This window comes from Paroedura picta, chromosome 7 (assembly GCF_049243985.1).
Source record: "Paroedura picta isolate Pp20150507F chromosome 7, Ppicta_v3.0, whole genome shotgun sequence".
Classification (NCBI taxonomy): Eukaryota; Metazoa; Chordata; class Lepidosauria; order Squamata; family Gekkonidae; genus Paroedura; species Paroedura picta.
This window is the reverse complement of record NC_135375.1, coordinates 84,419,674-84,442,128: the sequence shown is the minus strand read 5'-3', so window position 1 is coordinate 84,442,128 and position 22,455 is coordinate 84,419,674. Positions and strand designations below refer to the sequence as shown.

The following is a 22,455-nucleotide window of genomic DNA, read 5'->3' as shown; positions in this document are numbered from 1 at the left end:
ATGGGAGCCTGTTACTCCAGACCACTAAGATCTTCACAATGATTCCCGGTTTCTCTAGGACATGGTGGCCAAACTGTGGTTCTCCAGATGTCCACAGTCTACCATTGCCATAAACCCCTGCCAGCATTGAAATTGTAGTCCACGGACATCTAGAGAGCCACAGTTTGGCCACTGCTGCTGTAGGACTAGCATTTCAGAGTGATCAGTGGACTATGGTGGAACAAGGGAGGCAGAAAAATTCCCTTCTGCTCATTGAAGTGTCTTCTGTACATACAACAATCGCAATTCTGTAGAGCAGTGGTCCCCAACCTGTGGGCCGCGGCCTGGTGCCGGGCCGCGAAGGCCATGGCGCCGGGCCGCGGCTCCCTCTCCCCCCCCCCCCGCAGTAAAAAACTTCCCAGGCCGCAAGCTTGTGGCCCGGGAAGCTTCTTACTGCGGGAGGGCAGGGAGAGGGAATCAGGGCCGCGCCCGCGCATTGCGGATGTGCCATGTGCGGCCGAAATCACGCATGCATGGCACTTTCGCAATTTTGGCCGCGCATGGCGCATGCGCTATGCCCAGGCGCGGCCCACTGCCCTGCCGGTCCCCAGCCTCAGAAAGGTTGGGGACCACTGCTGTAGAGAGAAGCAGCCGAAGGGGAAGGATTGTATTCGAAATGCATGTAGAACTCCCAAACTGCCCTCTTTCAAAGTGACTTTTCCATTAAAAAGAGTGTAATATGTAGTGCAGACCTTAGATCAGGGGTAGTCAAACTGCGGCTCTCTAGATGTCCATAGACTACAGTTCCCAGGAGCCCCTGCCAGCATTTGCTGGCAGGGGCTCCTGGGAATTGTAGTCCATGGACATCTGGAGGGCCGCAGTTTGACTACCACTGCCTTAGATAGATCAGATTCCTGTAGAGACCTGTGTCAAAAGATGTCATCTCAGCATGGATAGGTGACTGCCAAATCTGATTCCATGTGTTATATTTTTGTTGTGGGAAGTTGATATATTTAGGCTGTTTTCTCTCTCTCTAATACTAGGTTACCTCAACAAAATAACAAGTCTTTACACAGTCTAATTGTAGGGTTGTGTTCAAAGTCGGTTTGGGGGGATTTCTCTGTGGAAGGAATGTCTAGCAGTGAGTAATGAATTCTGAAGTTAGTTTCTCACAGGGACTATTTTCCCTGCTTTGTCATGGGGCTCATCATGGGATTATTTAAAGCTTGCCATCCATTCACAGACTGAAATGGTTGTTAGGGTTGAAGACTGTCCTGTCCCCATGAGAACTGCTAGACAGCAGAGTTTGTGCCGCACAAAATTAGCACAGTTAATGTTTGTGCCCGTTATGATTCCAGAGCCCCCTTGGAGTAAGCCAGGCAAGTAGGACAGAATCTATCATCCTCTGGGGAACCAGGTCTGTTTGTAATCCAGACATGAGCTGTAAAAGCTTGTGTGGGATTCCTTTGAACTGTGAGATGCAGCTTCTCTTTGGCATGAACTGTCAAAGGAAGCGTTGATTGCTGCCTTCAACCTGCATTAATGCGTGCATGCAGCATACCATTTAGTTCATGAATCCTAGTAGCTGAGTCAGAGAGGCTTTGACTAACAATGCTCCATGTGTGTTCCAGCATACTGAGTTGCATTCTTGGAGCTTTGTGAAAGGACAAGCAGTTTGGCAGCCCCCAGAAGAGGTTTAGCCCAAGCTCAAAACAAGGCTGCTGAAAACCATCATAGTTTCTCGTCAAAATTTACTTCTTGGTTTCCTCCACTCCTGGGCAAACCCAATGCAGACATGGTATTGAAACAAATCAGCTTGCTCTGAGCATAAATAGTATAATAATTAGAGTCAAATACATGTATCAAGAGCCTCTTGTGGCGCAGAGTGGTCAGGCAGCAGACATGCAGTCTGAAAGCTCTGCCCATGAGGCTGGGAGTTCAATCCCAGCAGCCGGCTCAAGGTCGATTCAGCCTTCCATCCTTCCGAGGTCGGTAAAATGAGTACCCAGCTTGCTGGGGGGGGGGGGTAAACGGTAACGACTGGGGAAGGCACTGGCAAACCATCCCGTATTCAGTCTGCCATGAAAACACTGCATTCCCATTGCCTGGGATGGCAAAAAGAGTTGCGCTGACCCTGGCTCCGCCCTGTACGTTAGAAAACATTTTCCATGGCATGGGACTATGTATACCCCCCTGAGTTCCCTGGAGAAAGGAACAGCTAGAAAGGCAACACATAGAGACACATGGATATCTACAAATGTTTGCAAGTTAAGCTGTATTCATGGTGCAGGAAATGGGGCAGTAAGCAATAAACTGGCATTCTCTCCCCTATTCTAGGTATTGCATTCCATTATTCTCCAAACCAGGATTGAAAACTTCTTTCAAACCAGAATTTGCCATTCATGATGGGTTATAATGGCAAGATATGAGTTGGATCCGAATGGCTTTTCCACTCATTCTCACCTCATAACTTGCCTCGATTGCAGTTCCTATTCTCGCATGACTTTTATTAATTTATTTTTATTTATTTTATATTATATTTATATACCACCCTCCCTCGTGGATCAGGGTGGCTTACATTGGAACTGTCTCAATATAATACAATATATATACACTATAATACAATACAACATCTTGGTTTAGAAAGCATTATATTTTTAACAGTAAGAAGTTCACAACTTTCATAATGCAGTAACATACAGTGATTTGTTTTGCCTCTCCAGTTTGCTGTTCAACAATAAGATACAGTTTTGCTGCACTGCTGATTCAGGTTTTTTCCTATGTGTGCAATTTGTAGCAGGAGGGGGCTCTGGTTGGTGGTGGCTCATTCTCCTGGTCTGAAAGCCTAGTGGATGAACTCCATTTTGCAGGCCCCTGTGAGTCCGGCTGGGCCCTGATGTCACCTCGGAGCTTATTCCACCAGGTGGGGGATTTTTGAACCTCTGGTCGAGGTCAGGCACGCTTCCCTGTGATTACCAGTTCATTGATGTTGGTGAAGCCCAACACTGTCTTGAGGGTATAGGTCCACTTATGTCATATGCTTATCAACCTAGCCTTTTGGAGGGCTCCTCCTCCCATCAGCAGAAAAGGTGGTGGGATTTGCCTCTTGCATTTTATGCTGATTTGGAGGTTGCTGACTGGCTCGCAATGTGCAAGAAAGGGGAAAGAAACCACACACACTCAGGGCATGTTTAGGTAGGGATTTGTCATTGTGTTTGAACTCGGCCTTTTTCAGTTTTCCACTTCCACAGATCAGGGCAGCCTAATATGTGTATTATGCAAATGTATGCTAATGATGGGAAACAGGGACATTGATTGCTGCATTAAATTCTAGTTGTGTTGGCTCCTCATTGGACAACCTCCACTAAAAGTCAGAGAGAGATCAGTGTGAATGCTGCCTCAACTGACCATTTGCTTACTCATGCCAAAGTTTTCTTCTCAGTCAACAGCAAACTATGTCAGGCAAACATATAGGAAATGTGTCAAATAATTAAAGCTGTGAATTACCTCATTGGCTAGAACAGTGGAAGGGAGGAGCAAGCTTGATTCTCACTAAATGATTGGGTACTTAGTGTACATAGTTTTTTCAAAATACGTGTAACAGTAGAGGTTGAACTTCATGCCAAGCAGGAAACGTGGATTACTGACAGATAAGGTAAGGAACTCAGATGTGCAGAAAGATATTCTTTTAAACCTTCCTCCTCTCCAAAACCAGCTCATAATGGTCTTACGAGACCTAAATATATTTGAGAAATATGCTGATAGAAGCTGAGTTGTAGGGTCAAGAAATCCTCTTCTTCACTGGCTCCTGAGAGAATCCTGGAAAAGAAGACAGGAAGGTGGACAAGGTCACATCTACTGTCCCTTTTTGCTGGTAGAAAAATGGAGCAATCATGAAGGCTTGAGGGGGAAAATGCTCCTTTGGTATGAAATGCATTTGTGCAGAGAAAAGTGAGGTTGTTGGCTGAATTCTTCAGCTAGCAAATCTGTAGCAGCTTTAAGAGCTGGGCCTTGAACAAGGCTAAGACTCAAATCCAACATCAATGTCTTAATTTATCCGTCTGCAAATTGGCACAAGCAGTTCACAGAATGATGCATGTGTCATCACAACAGTTGTGTTTTATTGCTGGTGGAAGGGGATACCAGGTCCCACAGCTTTGCTTGGATAATGGCATATATTGTTCCTTAGCTCCCACCGCTTGGCATAATTGTTACCGCTGCTAGCAGATTCATTGCGGCTATGAACCTTTTCTGATTTAAAATGAGCTCAGAGCCACAATGACAAGGATGTCAATAGAGCAAACTAACAAAGTTTATGTCCGGTGGCACCTTTAAGACCAACAAAGTTTTATTCAAAGTATAGGCTTTTGCATGCAGGCATATTACATCAGATACGTTGAAATGGAAGTTACAGCCAATGTAGGCAGTGGCTGAGCAGCAAATTATCATACAGCATAATAAAGGAGTTTAACAGATGCAAGGACCGAACTGGAATTATAGGCTTAGTTTATATGGTCAGTTATTAACTGAGACCCTGCTAATGCACACCATCTGTCTCTTCACAAGCATTCTCTTCTTTGAGGTGGTGTGATTGGCTGTGCAGTGTATCCCCTCTGTTCCCCATACCAGAGAAATACATTCCAATCTGCCATTCCAAATTGTACTGCTATTCATTACATTACAATCTCCTATTCCATTCAAAAAAAGAAATAAAATAAAAAGTTCTGGGGGATTGGTGAGAGTATAGATATAAAGCCTGAGTGACATTAGGACAGATAGTGAGATAAGAAACCAATATCACTGTTAAGTCCTGGCATTTTAATTCCACGCAAATGCGATAAAGGGCCTTTTGGCCAGTATACTAAAGGTCTCGAGATCAAACATACAGAATAAAGACATACCAAGGGACTAAGAGAAGGTAAAATTCACTTTGTTCATCTATTTCATCATTTATCTGTCTATACCTGTATTAAAAGGGAACTGTTTTGTACTAGAGCAGGCACTGTAGTAAACAGCTATGTGCTTTACCTTTTTGGGGACACTGACATGGGAATCTCTAGAATGTAGCTCCTTAGTTGTGCATCCTGTTGATTTCAAAGCATCTTGGTATACCTATTAGTTTCAGTGGGGCTTTGAGATACCTTGTTTTCTTGAACAGCTGCTTAAGTTTATATTCTCAGTTGGGCTGTGTAGTAGCAATACCGGGCCCTCTGCAGACTCCAGTCCCTTTAGGAGACTGTCAGACTCAGCTGGGCAGTTCCATTAAGAGTAGGGTGACAAAGTATAACTAGGCCTCCCTTGACCTTTTGGGCCATCCCTTCCTCCTTGTCTCCTTCGCTCCACCCTGCCTCTTCTAACCACACCTCTGGTAGCTGACAAGCACCTGTTCCCTTGCCCCTGAGAATGACGCAGTCTGCCAGGAGAAGGTGATCTGCTTTTTCCTAGCCTTGTTCTGCCTGTTCTGACACCCAGCGTTGGCAGTGGCGATGTCAGGACCCACCACTTGGGCCCTGACAGTCGCTTCAGCGTTCTGACTGATGACACTGGTCATGATTAACAGGGAGTAGGAGCAGTAGCCCTTGCTTGAAAGCTAGTGTAATTGTTTGGCCCCAAGTCTGTGGGGTTTGTCAGGAGTCAGCTGAGTCAGCTTGAACTAATAAACCAAATCAGATTCCTGTAGCTGTATTTCCTTTCTCCCCTTGTTACTGTGGTAACACTTTCCATTTTAGGGATGGGTGGCTTAATTGGCATGAGTACTGTTCACAGGCAAAAGAGGGCAAAAAGAAGACGGGGACAACAGAGAATGAGGTGGCTGGATGGAGTCACTGAAGCAGTCGGTGTGGGCTTAAATGGACTCTGGGGAATGGTAGAGGACAGGAAGGCCTGGAGGATCATTGTCCATGGGGTCGCGATGGGTCGGACACAACTTCGCACCTAACAACAACAACAACTGTTCTCACACTCAGGTGGGTAGTCATGCTGGTCTGAAGTTTGAGTCCAGTGGCGCCTTTAAGACCAGCAAACCTTGGTTCTGGGTATAAATTTTCTGATAAAATGTGCATGCACACGAAAGCTTGTATCCAGAATTCAACTTTGTTGGTCTTAAAGGCGCCACTGGACCCAAGACTTCATTCTCACGGTACGATTCCTGTTGATGGCAAATGAATTTGCATCACAGCATGAATCCAATGTGTTTTATAGTTCAAGGAAATTAAATGGAATTTCTGGATATTGATTTCCAGTAAAATTAATTTCCTAAGTACCACTTTTGTTTTGTGAATGAAAGGAGAAGACACATGATTTCACAGCATTGATGAACCCTCAGTTTACACAAACAAAAAAGGATGGAATCATTATGGCAATTTGAGAAGAAAGTGTTCCCTTTGTACAACTTTTCCTGTTGACAAACTTGGAGAAAATCACAGCAGAGTGGTTTGGGCATGATCTCACATTGGGGTTGGTTCACCACAGAATCCCATGTAAGTCAGATGATAGATGAAAAAAAATCCTTTCTAAGTGCAAAGGGAGGCAGAATGTCTCCTTTCCAATTGAAGGATCCTTATCTGCCATTTTCACTGTACTTGGTTCACACTGCTACAGGAGGTCAAAATGCAAGTTATGTCTGGAAAACCAGCTGGCTTCAGGAATCTCCGGTTTTACCGATCCTAGCTCATCGCTCCTTTAAACAATGCAGTTAAATATTATCTTTTATGGAATGGACAAAGAAATAAGTAAATAGATAATAAATAAGTAGATATATTAGAAGAGGTCATGCATGGCATATGATGTATTTAACAAGAAAAGAAATGGATTGTGCCTTCCTGTTTACCTAAATTGTGGAAAGAATATAGTGTAGTTTTCAAGAAGCTTATTTGATTTATATTAGCTGCTATTAAACTATCAAGAATGGAAGTCCTGCCTTCTCATTGCTGTTCAATACAGTCTTACTATATGTAGTGGTTTTGAAAGTGCTCCAGTTGAGTTAAGGTTTATTTAGGTACTCACAGGCTCTTTGCTTAGCACCATTACTCAAAGAAGGCGATTCCTACTTTGGACCATTGTGATGACTTTCTCTACTACATTGTTTATGAAGTTTTTTCTCCATAAAACAATCCCTCCCTCCAAATCAACTTCCTCTTATCAGTGGTCTACTTGTATCAAAGCTGAATTAACTGAAACCACATTGTCATGTGTTGACTAGTTCTGTTTTTATGAGGATGCTTCTCTGTTCCATCACCTAACTAGGAAAGGAAAATATTAAATTTGGCTTAAACTAGTGGGCTAGAAATGTCAGTACTGCAAAATGTCAGTGTCACACTGACACCCCCCCCCCAGCCAAACTGAGTTTACTTTCCACATGCATTGACAAATAGAGAAATCATAATGGCTGGTTTATTTTTATGTTGTTATACTTTCATAGTCATTGTGCATCTGTTTATTGGCAAGATAACACCACTGGCTCTCAATCTGTATATTAGTTTCTTTTCTTGAAAGTAAAATTCATCTAGATGCCCCCCTCCCCAAACACATACACAATTCTGCCACTTTTGATAGGTCACTGGGAACAAGTTATAAGCTTCAGAAATGTGCTATTTTTCTATGCCCAAGAAAGCTATAAAATGTGAATGAAAACTTTAAAAATTGGATACTAGGATTTTCTGAAATACTTGTTGGACCTTAACTAGAAGGTTATTTGAAAAGTACATAATTATGATTATTTAGTTAATGCAATCTCAAGCTGATCAAAATCAGGTAATTGTTTTAGTTGATTTTCTTATACTCCCCAGTGAATGTTATTCAACTGGAGTTTCTGTTGACTCAGCTAGATCTTGATGCTGCAGGAACATTTGGAAAGTTGAGAGACAGTAATATCTACACAGGAGTGGAGCTGAGCCCAATATTTCCTCACTTTGCAAAAGAATAAAAAAGAGGAATAAAAATCAACGAAGAGTAACTCTGGTATGGTGAAGAAGGGAGGAAGAGATTGGGGAATATAAAGGAATGGAGGAAACTAGGGTTAAGAGAAAGGGGAATGAAGAAGGAGAAGGGCAAGGGCAAGGGCAAGCCTTAATGGAAAAGGGAACTGCAAAACCAGTTTACCAGTCCTCCTGATATTCAAGTGACTTTGTTACCTGAAGTAGACCTGTCTTCTGAATTTATAATGGGGGATTAGCAATTCTAGGAGACACTAAGCTATGCAAGAGGGGCAATGAGTGAGATACTCCACTGGTGTATATGAATATGTGGTCAAAAATCTTAGGCAGAGGCAATTCTTAAAATTTAATAAAAGTATCTTTATTAAAACAAGTAAAAAGGTCCCTTACAACAGGGGTAGTCAACCTGTGGTCCTCCAGGTGTTCAGGGACTACAATTCCCATGAGCCCCTGCCAGTGTTTGCACATGGCACATGGGAATTGTAGACCATGAACATATGGAGGACCACAGGTTGACTACCCCTGCCTTACAACAAACATTCAGTTAAACTAAACATGATCATACAGATGAAAAAGCAAAGAGGTGATTGAGTGTGAAGGAGGATTAAGTTTGGGTCAAAGAAAGTTTATAGTTGCCATCCGACAAGAAGAGAAGAGTCTAGAAGCAGCAGCCTGTATACAAGATGAGTTTCATGTAAGGAAGAACCAAACACAAGAACAGGGATGGCTTCTCTCTGTTTTCTTTTTATAACAAATTTTGTAACTTGGGGGCTAGGGGCATAGCATGGAAACCTTGATGTTATTAATTGGGTAGGCTTCTCTTAGCCTGACCATTTTTGCATATAGTAAACCATAGTGAACCAGAAATAAAATGGAAGATTGGAGACACATTTCTCCTTGAACAGTGAAGGGTCTACCTGGGTGTATCAATTTTGACTGCAATTGTAATCATAGAAAGTCCTCTCGCATAAATAAAGGCAACCAATAGCAAAACAAGGTTTTGGGCAGGTTGATGTTGAGAAGGTAAACCTGAATTTGGGCTGTGGGACTGAATGCTCACTCAACCAAAACCCCACCCCGAAAGCTAGCACAAGGAAAGGGCTAGGGTAGAAATCATCTGCCATATGGTTTCCTGTACTATATAGTGTGCGGGGAGGTAGGGAGGACCATTCACTTATATACATACCCATGTACAGTATGAAGTGATGTATCTCAAACCTGGGTTATCAACATAGTGAGCACTTGTCTTGACTCCTTTGATGAGATTGGTTCAGTTGCTGTTGAATTCTGTGATGTACAATGTTATTTTTTAAATAAAGTTTCCTTGTTTTCCATGAATGGAGGTCTTATACTTTCATTTGTGAGGTGACTTGCAAGTATTTGGACTGAGAAAATGTGGCCTTGGACCACAATTAATGGGGGATGAATCCATAGCTTGGCAACCTAACTAGAGGGATTCTTTGGGGAAAATTGGTGGGAATTGACAGATTGGTGGGTATTGCATTCAGCATTAACATGTAGATTTTTCCCTCTGAACCTTCAGGAACATGAAGTCCCCTGATAAAGCATTCAACAAGAAGAGCTAACGCATGAAGTTTGTCTGCAACAGAAATCTGCTTCGTCCTTGGATCTATTGTACTGTCATTTTAGTGCCTCTTCTTTTTGCTACCCGAAACCCGACAATTGCAAGACATGTCCATTGCACTCAAGCAAGTTTTTAATAAGGACAAGACTTTTCGCCCCAAACGGAAATTTGAACCAGGGACTCAGCGGTTTGAGCTCCACAAGCGAGCACAGGCCTCACTGAACTCTGGGGTGGACCTTAAAGCAGCTGTGCAGCTTCCCAGTGGAGAAGATCTAAATGACTGGGTAGCCGTTCATGTGGTTGACTTTTTCAACAGAATCAACCTCATCTATGGAACTATCTGTGAATTCTGCACAGAGAGGACCTGCCCGGTGATGTCAGGTGGCCCAAAATATGAATACCGGTGGCAGGATGACCTGAAATATAAGAAACCTACGGCACTACCGGCACCCCAGTATATGAACTTTTTGATGGACTGGATTGAGGTTCAAATCAACAATGAGGACATATTTCCTACTAGTGTAGGTAAGTTTACACTTGTGTCTAAGAACGCCTGCCAGAAAGTCATCTTAGATCTTTCTAGACAAGAGTTTTTAAACTAGAATTTAAAATCTTGAAATTTCGATATTTTTAATTCAGTCTATAGTGTACGTTCTCAGCCTTCATGGAGCTGTGTTAAAAGGTACTGTTATACCGTAGGCTACCTGCATATTTTAGGACAGGGGTAGTCAAACTGCGGCCCTCCAGATGTCCATGAACTACAATTCCCATGAGCCCCTGCCAGCAAATGCTGGCAGGGGCTCATGGGAATTATAGTCCATGGACATCTGGAGGGCCACAGTTTGACTACCCCTGCTTTCGGAAGTAAGAAGCCAGCTGTATTGCTGAAATAAAGAGTACCTATGACTATGCAGCTATTTCTGGGAAGATGTAGGGAAGGTTTTTTTGGTTTGTTTTGCTGTAGCATGACATAGCCATTTGGTTTACATACTTCCAAGCATTGGGAGTTTTGTTGTGTTCACATAGGGCAGCTGCATTCTAAAACTGCAATTTGAATTGGGTCTTGAGAAGCCATATATGTTTCTAGATCTCTTGAGAAGCTATACAGATTGGAAGAGATTCAGCAGCACACCTGATTTGTGAAATGTTTATGGCTTGTTGTGTACATTTTTTGTGTGAATGAGTGGCAGGTCCAAAAGAATATGGAAGAAATGGTATACTGCCAGAGGTACTATTTATGAGATTAATATTTGGGAGGTTTGTAGGACATGGATGGATCTTTAATTTTTGAAGTGTAGATGGGAAGGATATCAAACTACACATATTCACGGTTCATGCTCAGTTTTTATGCTTCTTCTCTGCTATTCAAGGACTTCTTTGCTTAATTTCATTGCTGAAAGTTGGCTTGGTTTTAGGATTCAGTTCGTGGTTTGATTTTTTAAGATTTAAGCTGTGTGTCGTCTGGTTACGAACCAGCCTTATGAATGTACGGTTTTCATTGAACCCACAAACCTATAACTTGGTGACCAGATTGTCCCACTTTTGGAGAGACATCTGGGGGCAACTGGCGAATTGTACTTATGTTGCAAGTAAAAAATATATATTACAATACTATTTTTGCATTCTATGAAAATTTTTGTTGCTCCATATAGACCAAATTTTTAATCAAGAACCCCCTCGGTCAATGGTGTCCCGCTTTACCAATGTTAAAATCTGGTCACCTTACTATAACTGAGAGTTTCTCTTTCATTGCATTTTCCTCCCGAACCTCCTGCGCAGGGCAGAGACTATTGGAAAAGTGATTGGAATAATGATATTGGGAGGATGACCTGCATCTTTTCATGTGGGAGGGGTTCCTCCAAATGCCCTGACTTTCAGGAGCTTGTATGGACCAATGTCAGCATGGTATAGCTACTTAGCCAGAAACAGTCAATTCACCAAACTTTGCTGTCATCTCAGTGCCAAGCCACCATTTACTCCTTCTCAAGTAGAAACCAAGACAGCCCTGCGGTGGGAAGTCTTCTTCACACAAAAGAGAACAATAACCCACTCAGCAACTTTATATGCAGTCCCACCATTTGGTAGGCATATTGCTAATTGTGCATAACATCATAATCATCAAACATAATAGACCCCATTTGTTTGCAAGAGGTGTCCAGAAGAACCATTTGTCTACTGAAAGACAGTGTGTTGTAAATTATTTGTATTGTCAATAAGTAGTTGCCTGATTCATTTTGTTGTTAAATCCCTCTGGCATCTTCCTGAGAAAGAAATAGTCTTGGTTTACCTGCTGCAGGAGATTGATTCCCTGCTGCCAGTTCCAAATTGTTAAAGCGGCTCAGAGTGTACTTCCTAAGGTTCTCTCTGTTCCAGAACAAAAGTGACACCAGAGAACAAAGGGATCAATACATGACCCTCTGCCAGCTTCTCCTCCAGAGTTTACTCTCTATATGTAGACTGCATGAATGCTTAGGAAAGAGGCTGTATGTCTGTGACAGTGACACAGAGGATGTATAGGCAATGGGGGCATTGCAGGATGGAGCAGCTTGATGAAGAAGCAGCCTGCCTGGTCCATTTAAGGGAAAGTAGAGGATTTGTACCCATGTATAACTAGGATTGGTCTCCAGCCTGGGAATTTCCTGGAGATTTTGAGGCAGTGCCAGGGGAGGGTAACATTTTGGAGGGTAGGGAGTGTGACGGGTGTGTAATGCTGTAGAGCTTTGGCTTCAGAGATGCCATTTTCTTCAGGGGGAGTGATTTCTTTTGGCTGGAGGTCAGTTGTCATTCAGGGAGAACTCCAGATACCACCTGGAGTTGGGCAACTGAACTTGAGAAATAACTTTTTTGGAAATTTTAGTGCCAGGTAAAAGAGAAATCTTCTGGAAATTTGATTCATGCACTCACTCATTCACACACACACACACACATTTCTGCTTTAGCAGGTAGCATATAAGCTTGGGGAACATTAATGAAATGTAGAGACTTAAATGCCTTACAATGCCATTCTTAGCAGACTTCCACAGATTTAGATGATTGAGAGGTCATGGTTTTCTTCAAGTCACTGGGAATTATAATCCCTCTAGCCAGGCATCCTGTCTCACACAGTGGCCATCCAGTTCTTCTAGGGGGCCAACAACAGGACACTGAGGCTGAGACCTTTCCCTGACGTTGCCTTCTGGCTCTGGGATTCAGAAGATTAGTGCCACTAAACATGGAGATTCCCTTCAATCACCATGGCTAGTAGATCTATCCCATGTGAATCTATCTAATCCCCTTTAAAGCTACTCCTGTGGCCATCACCATATCTTCTGGCAGTGAATTCTGCATTTTAATCATGCTCCATGTAAAGAAGTATTCCTTTCAAGGGAGATTTTTTACTTGAATTTCCTCTAGCCTCTATCTCCAAAGGGCTAGCACCTCATGACATGTGACTCTATGTGGTCTTGTATATTTGCACAGATTGCTGGTTGTATAGCATACATTATCAGTTCGCCTACTTATGAATTTATGTGGCTTCCATTTTGCTCATCTGCATGACTTAATGTGCCTGGGACAGTAGGAAATGTCAAGAAACTGAGGGAAGAGGAATGAGTAGATTCAGAGGAATGAGGAAGAAAAGGACAATGAAAACAGGAAGAGAAGGAGAGGAGGATACTCTTTTGTCCACACAAGACAATACAGGAAGTAAATTATAATTGCACAACAGCTAACAATTTGTGTATCTGGCTGTAATGGTAGAAACAGGAGCCTAGCAGGAGCCGGGGTCACCGGTGGGAAAGGAGTAGGGCCGCCACGTCTTCGACACCTGCTCCTTTCCTGCCAGCGAAGCCTCTTCCCCCGGCCTACTCACCAGGACGGGCCAAGTGGCCAATGGGGAGCCACGCTTCACAGCTCCCAATTGGTCCCTCCGAGTTTTTATCACGGACTCGCCCCGCCCCTTTCTGCTCCCACCTAGCCCTTACTGTTTTATTTTTACTGCTCTGCAGGAGCGGTTTACAGATGTGAGGCTGCCTTCAAAGATGGTTTGGAAACTTTAATTGGTCCAGAATGCAGCTGTGATCTTACTGATCTATTTCAAAGGCCCATAACAATCAGCCCAGGGAGTCTTCTTTTAGGAAACAGTTTAGTAGAAGTTCAGTTAATGGCAACCTGGATGAGGGAGGACTGTTTTGTTTGTTGACCCCCAACTTTGGAACTCCATCTCTTAGAAGTTGAGAACAACTGCTTCTGTTTTGGACAGGTTTAAAGATACACTTTCCCAGAGGGCCTTTGAAATAGATCAGTAAGAAATGGTGTGGCAGACAGAGTGACACACTTAGAAGATTGATTTTTCTTGTTTGTTGTTTTTAATGTATTTAATTTTTGCTATATTTCAGTTGAATTTTACTATATTTTACTGGTATTCAGTTGGCTTTAGATCTATTTTATTGTACTGTAAACTGCCTTGTGGGCTTTTAGTTGAAAGGCAGTGCAGTGTCCCTTATATTTGATTCTTAAGCCCACTTTTCATTTAGTGGGTTTGAGCTGCAGGTTCCATTAGCAAATGAATCACCCAAGAAAAGCTGGAGTGCAGTGGCTGTCTGCAGACTTCATCGCTGTTTTTCTGGGTTAATCTTATTAAATCCACCCTCTTTAATTTTACATGCATCCATGCAGAGTATTTAAAGAAGGATTTCAAGAAATGCGGCTAAGCAGGATTTCTGCTAAAGAGCTAGTTGTATAGGGAGATAAAAAAAATTCAGGACCATGAATCTTTTTGGATGAACAGTTTTCTCCTTCCATTCTTCCACTTGCTCAGTGCAGTTTTGGGAATGTAGAATGTAGATGGGTGGTGTTTAAAATAAGAATTTGTACTTAAAATATCACCATGTGCTTACATTTTAGTGGCTAAAAGTTTACAAAATTGCTAGGGGAGGGGGGCACTTATTGGGGACATTGGCCCAATAAAATTCATAATGCCCCTTTTCTTCCTTTCAAAAACATATATCTTTGTACATTCTAACCACTTTAGTTATTTTCTAAGAACATTTCTCATCCCATGGAGTTTTGTCTTCCTTTTCTGTTATGAGTCATACAGTCCAGTCCTATGTATGCTTCCCTGGAAGTACGCTTCCCTGTGTTCAGCAAAGCTAACTGTCATGAAAGTGTGCACAGGCATTTATTTGACTTAGCTATAAAATGAAGCAGTATAAATGCCTTTGCCTTGTTGAATCAAAACAGAAATATACCTGGTACTACAGAGAACTGGAATTTGCATCCTAGGTTACCTAATCACATCTCTCCCATCTGGGAAGAGATAAATGTTGACATTGGAATCATCAATTGTGTAGTGAACAACATAAGAGTTTATTATTTGGTGGCAAAACAGTCTTCCTCCAAGCAGTCTTCAACATAGGCATGTCAAAAATCAACATGCATACAGAGGAAGCAGGAACAAGCATGCTACCCCTAACCCTCCATATAAGATGGTATGGTAGCTGGGTGTGTAAGCCATGTCCTTTTGATTAGGAACATTTCTTGCTTTAAATTTTCTGCTCAAAGAACCGGTCGGTGCCTACATTGTAGATGCTGTGCTCCTATTCTGGCTATTAGGGGTGGGTAGGCAGGGCCATTGCATTTAGTTTTTCTTTCTTTTTGTGTTGATTTGAAGGAGGAGGAGGAGAAAGCTACTCCTGTGTCTGAAGAATGCTATTCTTGCAGCAAATATGAATAATGAATTCACTTTAATGAACTCTTCCTTTGGGCATTGCTGAAAGTGCATATTAATACAAGGCAGAATCAAGTAATCTTGGATAAACAATAAGAATATCCTTGTCTAAAGTATAGTCAGGAATTACAGCTGTTATTTGTTCCCTGCTTTTCACTATCTGAAGGTGTCTCAAAGTGGCTTACAGTTGCCTACCCTTCCTCTCCCTTGAACAGACCCCCTGTAAGATAGGTGAGGCTGAGAGGCTATGACTGGCCCAGGGTCACCCAGCTGGCTGCACACGGAGAAGGAGTGGGGAATCCAACCCAGCTCTCCAGATTAGAGTCCGCCACTCTTAACCACTACACCAAGCTGGCTCTCAAATTCTATATAGGTTGTCTTGTATAGTAAAGGTAAAGGTATCCCCTGTGCAAGCACCGTCAAGTCTGACCCTTGGGGTGACGCCCTCCAGCGTTTTCATGGCAGACTCAATACGGGGTGGTTTGCCAGTGCCTTCCCCAGTCATTACTGTGTCTTGTATAGCTGCCATTATATTACACAGCTCTTACTGTGTAATATTCTTACAAAGCGTTTTGAGCTAGTAAACCTTGTCTTAAGAAGGGGGAACTGTTTCATAGAAGTGTCTTCCAGTGTTCTCCCAAATGCTGGAAAAATGGGAAAGCATTATTTTTGTTTCTTTTTGCTGCACTAATCTACCCCAATTTACCTTTCAAAGATTCATTAGTGTCTCTGTAGAGATAGGTGGCGATCCACGTTGATGTAGTAGCAAATGTATAACTTGTAACTGCTGATTGCCTCTGCTGCTGGGGAAAGCTGGGGAAAGCTCTTACATGCCGCCTTTTCTTCTTGAGAAGCTCACACGTGGCTTCTGCCTGGTGGACTGATGAAGTGCCCCACAAAACCAACAGCTGTGCTGTTTCAAAAGGAAAGCCCTCTTTCTGTGGGGGACAGTGAAACAGCCACACTTTCCCTTTGTCGATCACAAACAGTGGTGTTTACAGAATTATTAGAAGCCAAGGTACAGTTTCACTCGGCTACTTTTCTTGTTAAGCTGCCTACATGCACACATGCACACACGCACTCCCTCCCCTCAGTGTACATATAGTCTTCAAATATACTTTAAACTCAAATTACTGTTAATTGCTTAGGGGATCAACGATGGAAACTTGTGGCGGAGTATGCCTTGTCGTGGCAGTTTAATCTGTGGACATTCTGTTTTTCTGTTGGCTAAGAGTCAAACTAGTTTGAATTTGTACACACTTCTTAGTTCATAATTGGTGCAATTCAAGCCCAGGGTAGGTGGTCTGGAGGTTTTGAATTCTCATGAAAGCGTAGAGTGCAGAGCAAGATCACTCAGCATGGATCAGTTACCTCAGAACACAAATGTTACCCTCTTTTATGACCCTGGTGTTGGTGGGGAGAATCATCGTGGGTTGGAACAGATTCTTTGCATGCACATCACATCCACTCTTTGCACATTGTCTCCAGGAACTGCACTAATTGTGTAATTTTACACAATTTTACTAATTGCAATTAGTAAAGGAATCCAAAGAAAGCAAAAGAAAAGGAGTCCAAAGAAAGCAAATGTGCATATCTGGAAAGAGATAAGCCTCCCCCAGATTATTAATTTGTTATGCCTAATTCTTATAATTTGATTGTCCTTTGTGTGCTTTCATGGTTTCTCTTAAACTGCCAACATTCATGTTGTCGCATACACACAAACAACCTTTGTTTCACTGGAAAGCTAGGTTATGCTGGAATAAGCATGTTAAAGTTTATTCACCTGTCTCGTCCTTAGCTATGGCCGAGGGAACTATGATATGCAAATGAAGCTTCCCTGCATAGAGCCTCCCTGTTCCTTTGGTCAACACTTGTGATTCTTATGACATTGTCTTGCTGTGCCCATTTACATGAATAAAACTGTCCACATACCTCAGAACTGTATGTGCATTCCAAGAACGTGTGGATCAGTGATAGGGTTGCCAGAACCAAGTTGGGAAACACATGGAGATTTGGGGGAATGGAGCCTGGGAGAGGACAGAGACCTCAGTGGGGTTCAGTGTTATAGAGCGTACCCCCCCAAAGCATACATTTTCTCCAGGGGAACTGATCTCTGCAGTCTGGAGATTAGCTGTAGTGCTGGGGGATCCCCAGCTCTCCCCTGGAGGCTAACATCTCTGGAGGCATTAAAGTCGTGCCACCATTACATTTAGTCATACATTAATTTTGGCATTGCTAGGTTGCGATCACAACACTTTGCAGTGAACTATATGCAGAACTACTGAAAGAATGGAAAAGAGTGTTGACTTTTAAGAGAAACTGCATCAAATTACATAGAATCTGGTGTACTTAGAACCAGTGGGGAATGGGAAAGGTACACTGAAATATTTTGAACAGTATGAACAAGCAAAAAGATATAGCAGGTATAACAACAACATTTGCAACCGTTAGGGACATGCTGAGCTTCAAGGCTGCCTAGTAAGGGAAGAGGCTGCAGGGAGGTCCCTGTCATTGGCCTCATCTGAAAGCCTGGTGGAAGAGCACCATTTTGCAGGCCCTGCAGAACTGTTTGAGTTCCATTAGGGCCTTGATTTCATTGGGGAGCTGGTTCTACCAGGTTGGGGCCACGGATGAAAAGGCTCTGGCTCTAGTCAAGGCCAGGCAGATTTCTTTGGGGCCAGGGATCACCAGATAGAGCATGTCACTCTTTGGGGAATATAGGCGAGTAGATGGTCCTTCAGGTATGCAGGCCCCTGACTGCAGGTGGCCTTGAAAGTCAGTAGCAGTTAACTCATTTGTGTTGCTTTCTTTCCTACTTATTCTTGCTGTTAGTTGCTATATTGATGCCAAAAGCCCCTCCACCGCAAGACGAAGCCTTTAAGCTGTAGAATTGTTTCAGGCAAAAATGGGACATGCTCCTTGAAGACAAAAATAATTATTCAAGGCTTGCTGCTGAACTCCTGACTGGAGAAACGAGGTCACCGTTACAATTAACTCTCTTAAGAAGAAAACGGAAGACGTCTGGGGGAACAAAAGAGCCATATGTGAGATGGGGGGCAGGGGGAGAGGAGGGGAGGGAGAGAGCCTGCTTGGTGTTGCTGAGCCAGTTTCCCTGCTGTCCTCTTGTGCTTTGGGATTACTTTTACCTGGATCTATGTAAATTTAATGGGCATCTGTCTCAACTGACAAACCAGTGCCTGCTGGAGGAGGGAAGGAGATTGTAGAGGCCAGCAGGTGCCAGGGGTTAGAAAAGCAAATGACAAAGCTACAGCAGAAGAGTTAATTTCTGCAGCTTATAACTGTGTGCTCACTATTTCCCATTCCACCACCGGTCAAATGCCAAAATACGGGGCGGGGGGGAGTGTACCCCTTTTATTTTAGAAAGGCAGCTTTTTGCATTGATTCCAGCCTTGTGTTCTCTCTGTAAATGTGGAGGCAAAGCAGATTTCTGCTTGCATTGGATCCTGGGATTGTCCTAAGGGGCCTAACCTTAGGAAACAGCAGCAGCATGTAGCTGGAGGAGGTCAAAGTCCAATATGTGTTGCTGGTAAAGTCTTACCAAGTCAGCAGTTTTTATTCATCTGCTGCCTGTCAAACAAAGGAAACTGGTGTTAGTGCAAAAAATTCTTCATCTGAAGTGGGGAGATTGTACACTGCAATGTTTATACTGCATAACACAGATATAAATCTGTTCTGGGAGGGATATTTTTATAGGGAAAAATTGGAGCAATTGGAATAAGCAACGTGCATGTTACATATGCTAGCCTGTTGCAACTGCAGCAAGAGGGCAGGATTCTTTGATGCCCTCACTGTAGGTAGCCATGTTGGTCTGAAGCAGCGGAACAAAGTTTGAGTCCAGCGGCAGTTTTAAGACCAACAAAGGTTTATTTAAGGTATAAGCTCTCGTGTGCAAGCACACTTTTTCAGATAAGCCACTGGACTCAAGCCTTGTTAAAAAGTATGTAGATAAAGCATTATGAACCTAGCCCTTCCTTACACAGTCAGAAAATCAGCAGATAAAAACCCCATGAGAGAGGTGCATGCTGTCATTGCAAATCTGCACTTAGGGTAGGAAATGACTGCCTTCATTGCCACTTTAATTGCCATTAAGTATAATGGCTGCGTATCACCCAAATTAATGGGAGACAGATGGAGAAGCAGAGGAGTGGCCTGCAGATCTTGTTAGGTTGAAATTACTTCCTCTCCCCAGTAGACTGCTGCACATGCTCACTTTTTGGAAGGGTGGCAGCCCTGTGCACAAAACTCATTCCCTAATAATAGAGTTGCTGCTATTAGTAGGTCCAGATTCTTGGGTTTTATTACTTTTTAAGGCTTTTATAGTTCTGAGGATAGTAGAGGGAAGGTGCAGGCAATATTTTATCCATGTGAGGAACGGATCGTATTCTAGATGAGATTAAACATTTGTGATGCAGGAGCTAAGAAGGATCAATGGTGCTCTTTGTTCCTTACTCTACTGGACCTGTCCTGCAATAGTGGATTCCTTATTGCCAATCAGGCTTTGACCAATTTTGCAGGGGTGGAATCAGTATGGATGCGGGGCTAATCCCCAGGTCCACATGATGTTGCCCCCATTCCAGCCTGCTCTAGGGCCTACCGTGGGTCAGGACCTCCTGTGGCACACACCAAGGGAACATGGGAGAATCCGTGTTTCCTTTTCATGCTGTGGGAGCAAATGGGCCCAAGTCAGCTTCACGTTGCTTTGTGGCACCATGGCGTGGACTAGGTTTTTTTTTTAAACAATCCTTCCTGCAAATGTTTAAAAAACAACCCTGCCTCTCCGCACGGCGGAACCTGTCTGCTGCGTCTGTGTCCCCCAAGGGGACACATTTCAGTGGCAGACTGGGTGCCCGTGGGGAGGATACATTTCAGCACCAGAGGTGATCTGGCACTGAAATGTGTCCCCCTGTGGGGACACAGAAAGCTGTGGAGCATGCAGCTCTGCACCGCCGGTGGCCTGGTGCCATGTGGAATTGGCCTTTGTCAGTTTGTTCTCCCCCCCCCCCCCAGCAAATTCTAAAATTTTAGGAAACCTTAACTGATCCCTACAATGGATCAGTTAATTTTCATCATGGGAATTGATCTCTTAAATATAGAAATCAGTTCTTATTCCAGGAGAATCATAGGGAAGGGCTGGGGCTCAGTGGCAGTGGTGGAGCATCTTCTTGGCCTGCAGAAAGTCTTGGATTCAATCCCCAGCATCTCCAGATAAAAAAATCAGGTTGTAGGTGATAGAAAGAGCTCAGCCTGAGAATCTGCTGCCTGAGTAGACAGTACTGACCTTGATGGACCAAATAGAAACACAAAAGCCATTAACCTATACAAGTATTCAGTGCACTTACCTGCCTTTGTTGCTAGGGCATGTATCAGTGTATACTTTTTGTTAGTTACAGTGATTCTTACTTGTCATGAATGGCCAGGTGATATGTTATTTTCACATCAGGCCTTAGGTAAGAAGAAATTCTCTCCTTTTTGTAGTTTTAGATATAGTCCCATAATTAGGCAGTTTCTGTCACTTTTAGGTCCATTTGTGATCCTTCTTCCTCAAGAGGTCCTCTTTAAACTAGTATGGTAATTCGCAGTATGTGCAGTTGTTACACAAAAGCAGGAGAAAAAATTAACAACTTGTAAGCTAAGACGTTGTGCTGGGAAATCAACTGGAATTTCAGTTTCTATGCACTGAAATGGCCATGTGTATCAGCTTTTCTAGGTACAGGAAATTCAACATGTCAGTACAGTGAGGTATACCTGACTCACTCCAGTTCTTGAAATATACAGAGCATTTCTTTGAGGTGATAAATTTGTAACTCTTAATTTTCCAGGTAATCTACAACAGTCACCAGGGAGTCACCTCAGCAATTAATGAACCCATAATCCCTGCCATTTAAACTAATACATGGTGACCCCCACATATGTGGCACACTCATGTCACTCATCTCAACACAGATGTGTTTTTCTAAAGCTTGAAGTTGGTTTGGAGAAACTAATGCTTCAACATATGGAACTGTCAATATTGAAACATCCAGCCCCATTCTAGGCCTCATTTGCACATTACCAAGGCTTTTCTGTGGCCTACTCCAGACTTCCTCAACCAGGGATTTGTGAAACCCTGGAGTTTCATGATATATATATCTTGATATATATATATATATCTTGATATATTCAATTGCTGACTTTTCCAGCAACAAAATGTTCTCTTATTGCTAAGCCTGGGTTTTTTAAAAAACAGAACTCATTCAAAGCTTTGAAGTACAGCCAGGAGATTTAGTACCATATAGATTGGGATTGCTATATTTGTATTCTAATTTATCTGCCAGTCCAGTGTGAGATTCCCCCATCCTGTTGGCATATAAATGCTACTTTGTATATTAAAAAAGAAAGACACCCCCCCCCCCTTCTAAAAATGGCCTGGGGAAGCCTGGGCATAGTCACTGTTCTCTGCAAACATGTTGAGGGCAGTTGGGCACCAATTCACAGAGGAAGAATTTGAGACTGGGGCAAGGATGCTGGCCTGTTTATGCTGCTAAGTATCCTGGCAGAGAAGTAGAATAAGGATTACATAAGGAATGGAAAAGATTCTCAGGTTACTTCCAAGCATTTTAACCCAAATTACTAGTAAGAAGTCTAGAAGTTGAACTTATTGCCCTGTAGGCATATTGTCATTAAGGAAAAATCATTGCTGAATGAAGTATCAGTTGATGTCTTACTTTTGGTAAATCTCTCCCCCAACAATGAAGTTAAGCTATATCAATATATCTAAATGTCAACATGGCCCCATCTGTGGATATTAAAATCCTGATATTAGAACAGTTCAGACAAATCTGTCTCTAAATCTGAGGGGGGAAATGAAAGTCAAATACAAAGTACACTGGGGATTTCTCTGCCCCCAAATAACAAAAGCAGTGCCTGTTGCTTTAAGAAACCAATGCCTTCTGTGGCTGTTGCTTGGTAACTGTAGCTGTATTTCCTGCATCCAAGTATGGGTTTCTGTCAGTAAAAAGCAGAAGGAGGAGCAAGATCCTTTCCCGAACTGTTTACGCCTTTGATGGAGGATTCAGTGAAGCCAGGCCCAGCAACATTATCCACTTAATACCACATGACTTCGAAGGCTGACTGCTTTCTGGTGTTCAACCTCAGCTACTCCAGGAAAGTCAGCGTAGTGTAGTGGTTGGTGTTTCAGTCTTATCTTGGAGACCTAGGGGTTTTTCGCATGCCTTCAAAATCGCACAATG

At 42.9% G+C, this 22,455-nt stretch overlaps 1 protein-coding gene across 5 annotated transcripts in view; it reads left to right on the top strand.

Annotated features, from left to right (window-relative positions):
• The window catches only part of MOB3B (MOB kinase activator 3B), a 114,381-nt gene that overhangs the window by 47,032 nt on the left and 44,894 nt on the right, over positions 1 to 22,455 (top strand). For 4 of the 5 annotated variants that reach the window (XM_077345248.1, XM_077345247.1, XM_077345249.1 and 1 more), the window contains exon 2: positions 9,457 to 10,023. In XM_077345248.1, coding sequence (XP_077201363.1) covers positions 9,606 to 10,023 — 418 coding nt within the window. In that variant the 5' untranslated portion in view covers positions 9,457 to 9,605. The remainder of the gene's footprint in view (positions 1 to 9,456; positions 10,024 to 22,455) is intronic. The other variant, XM_077345251.1, reaches the window with a different exon arrangement.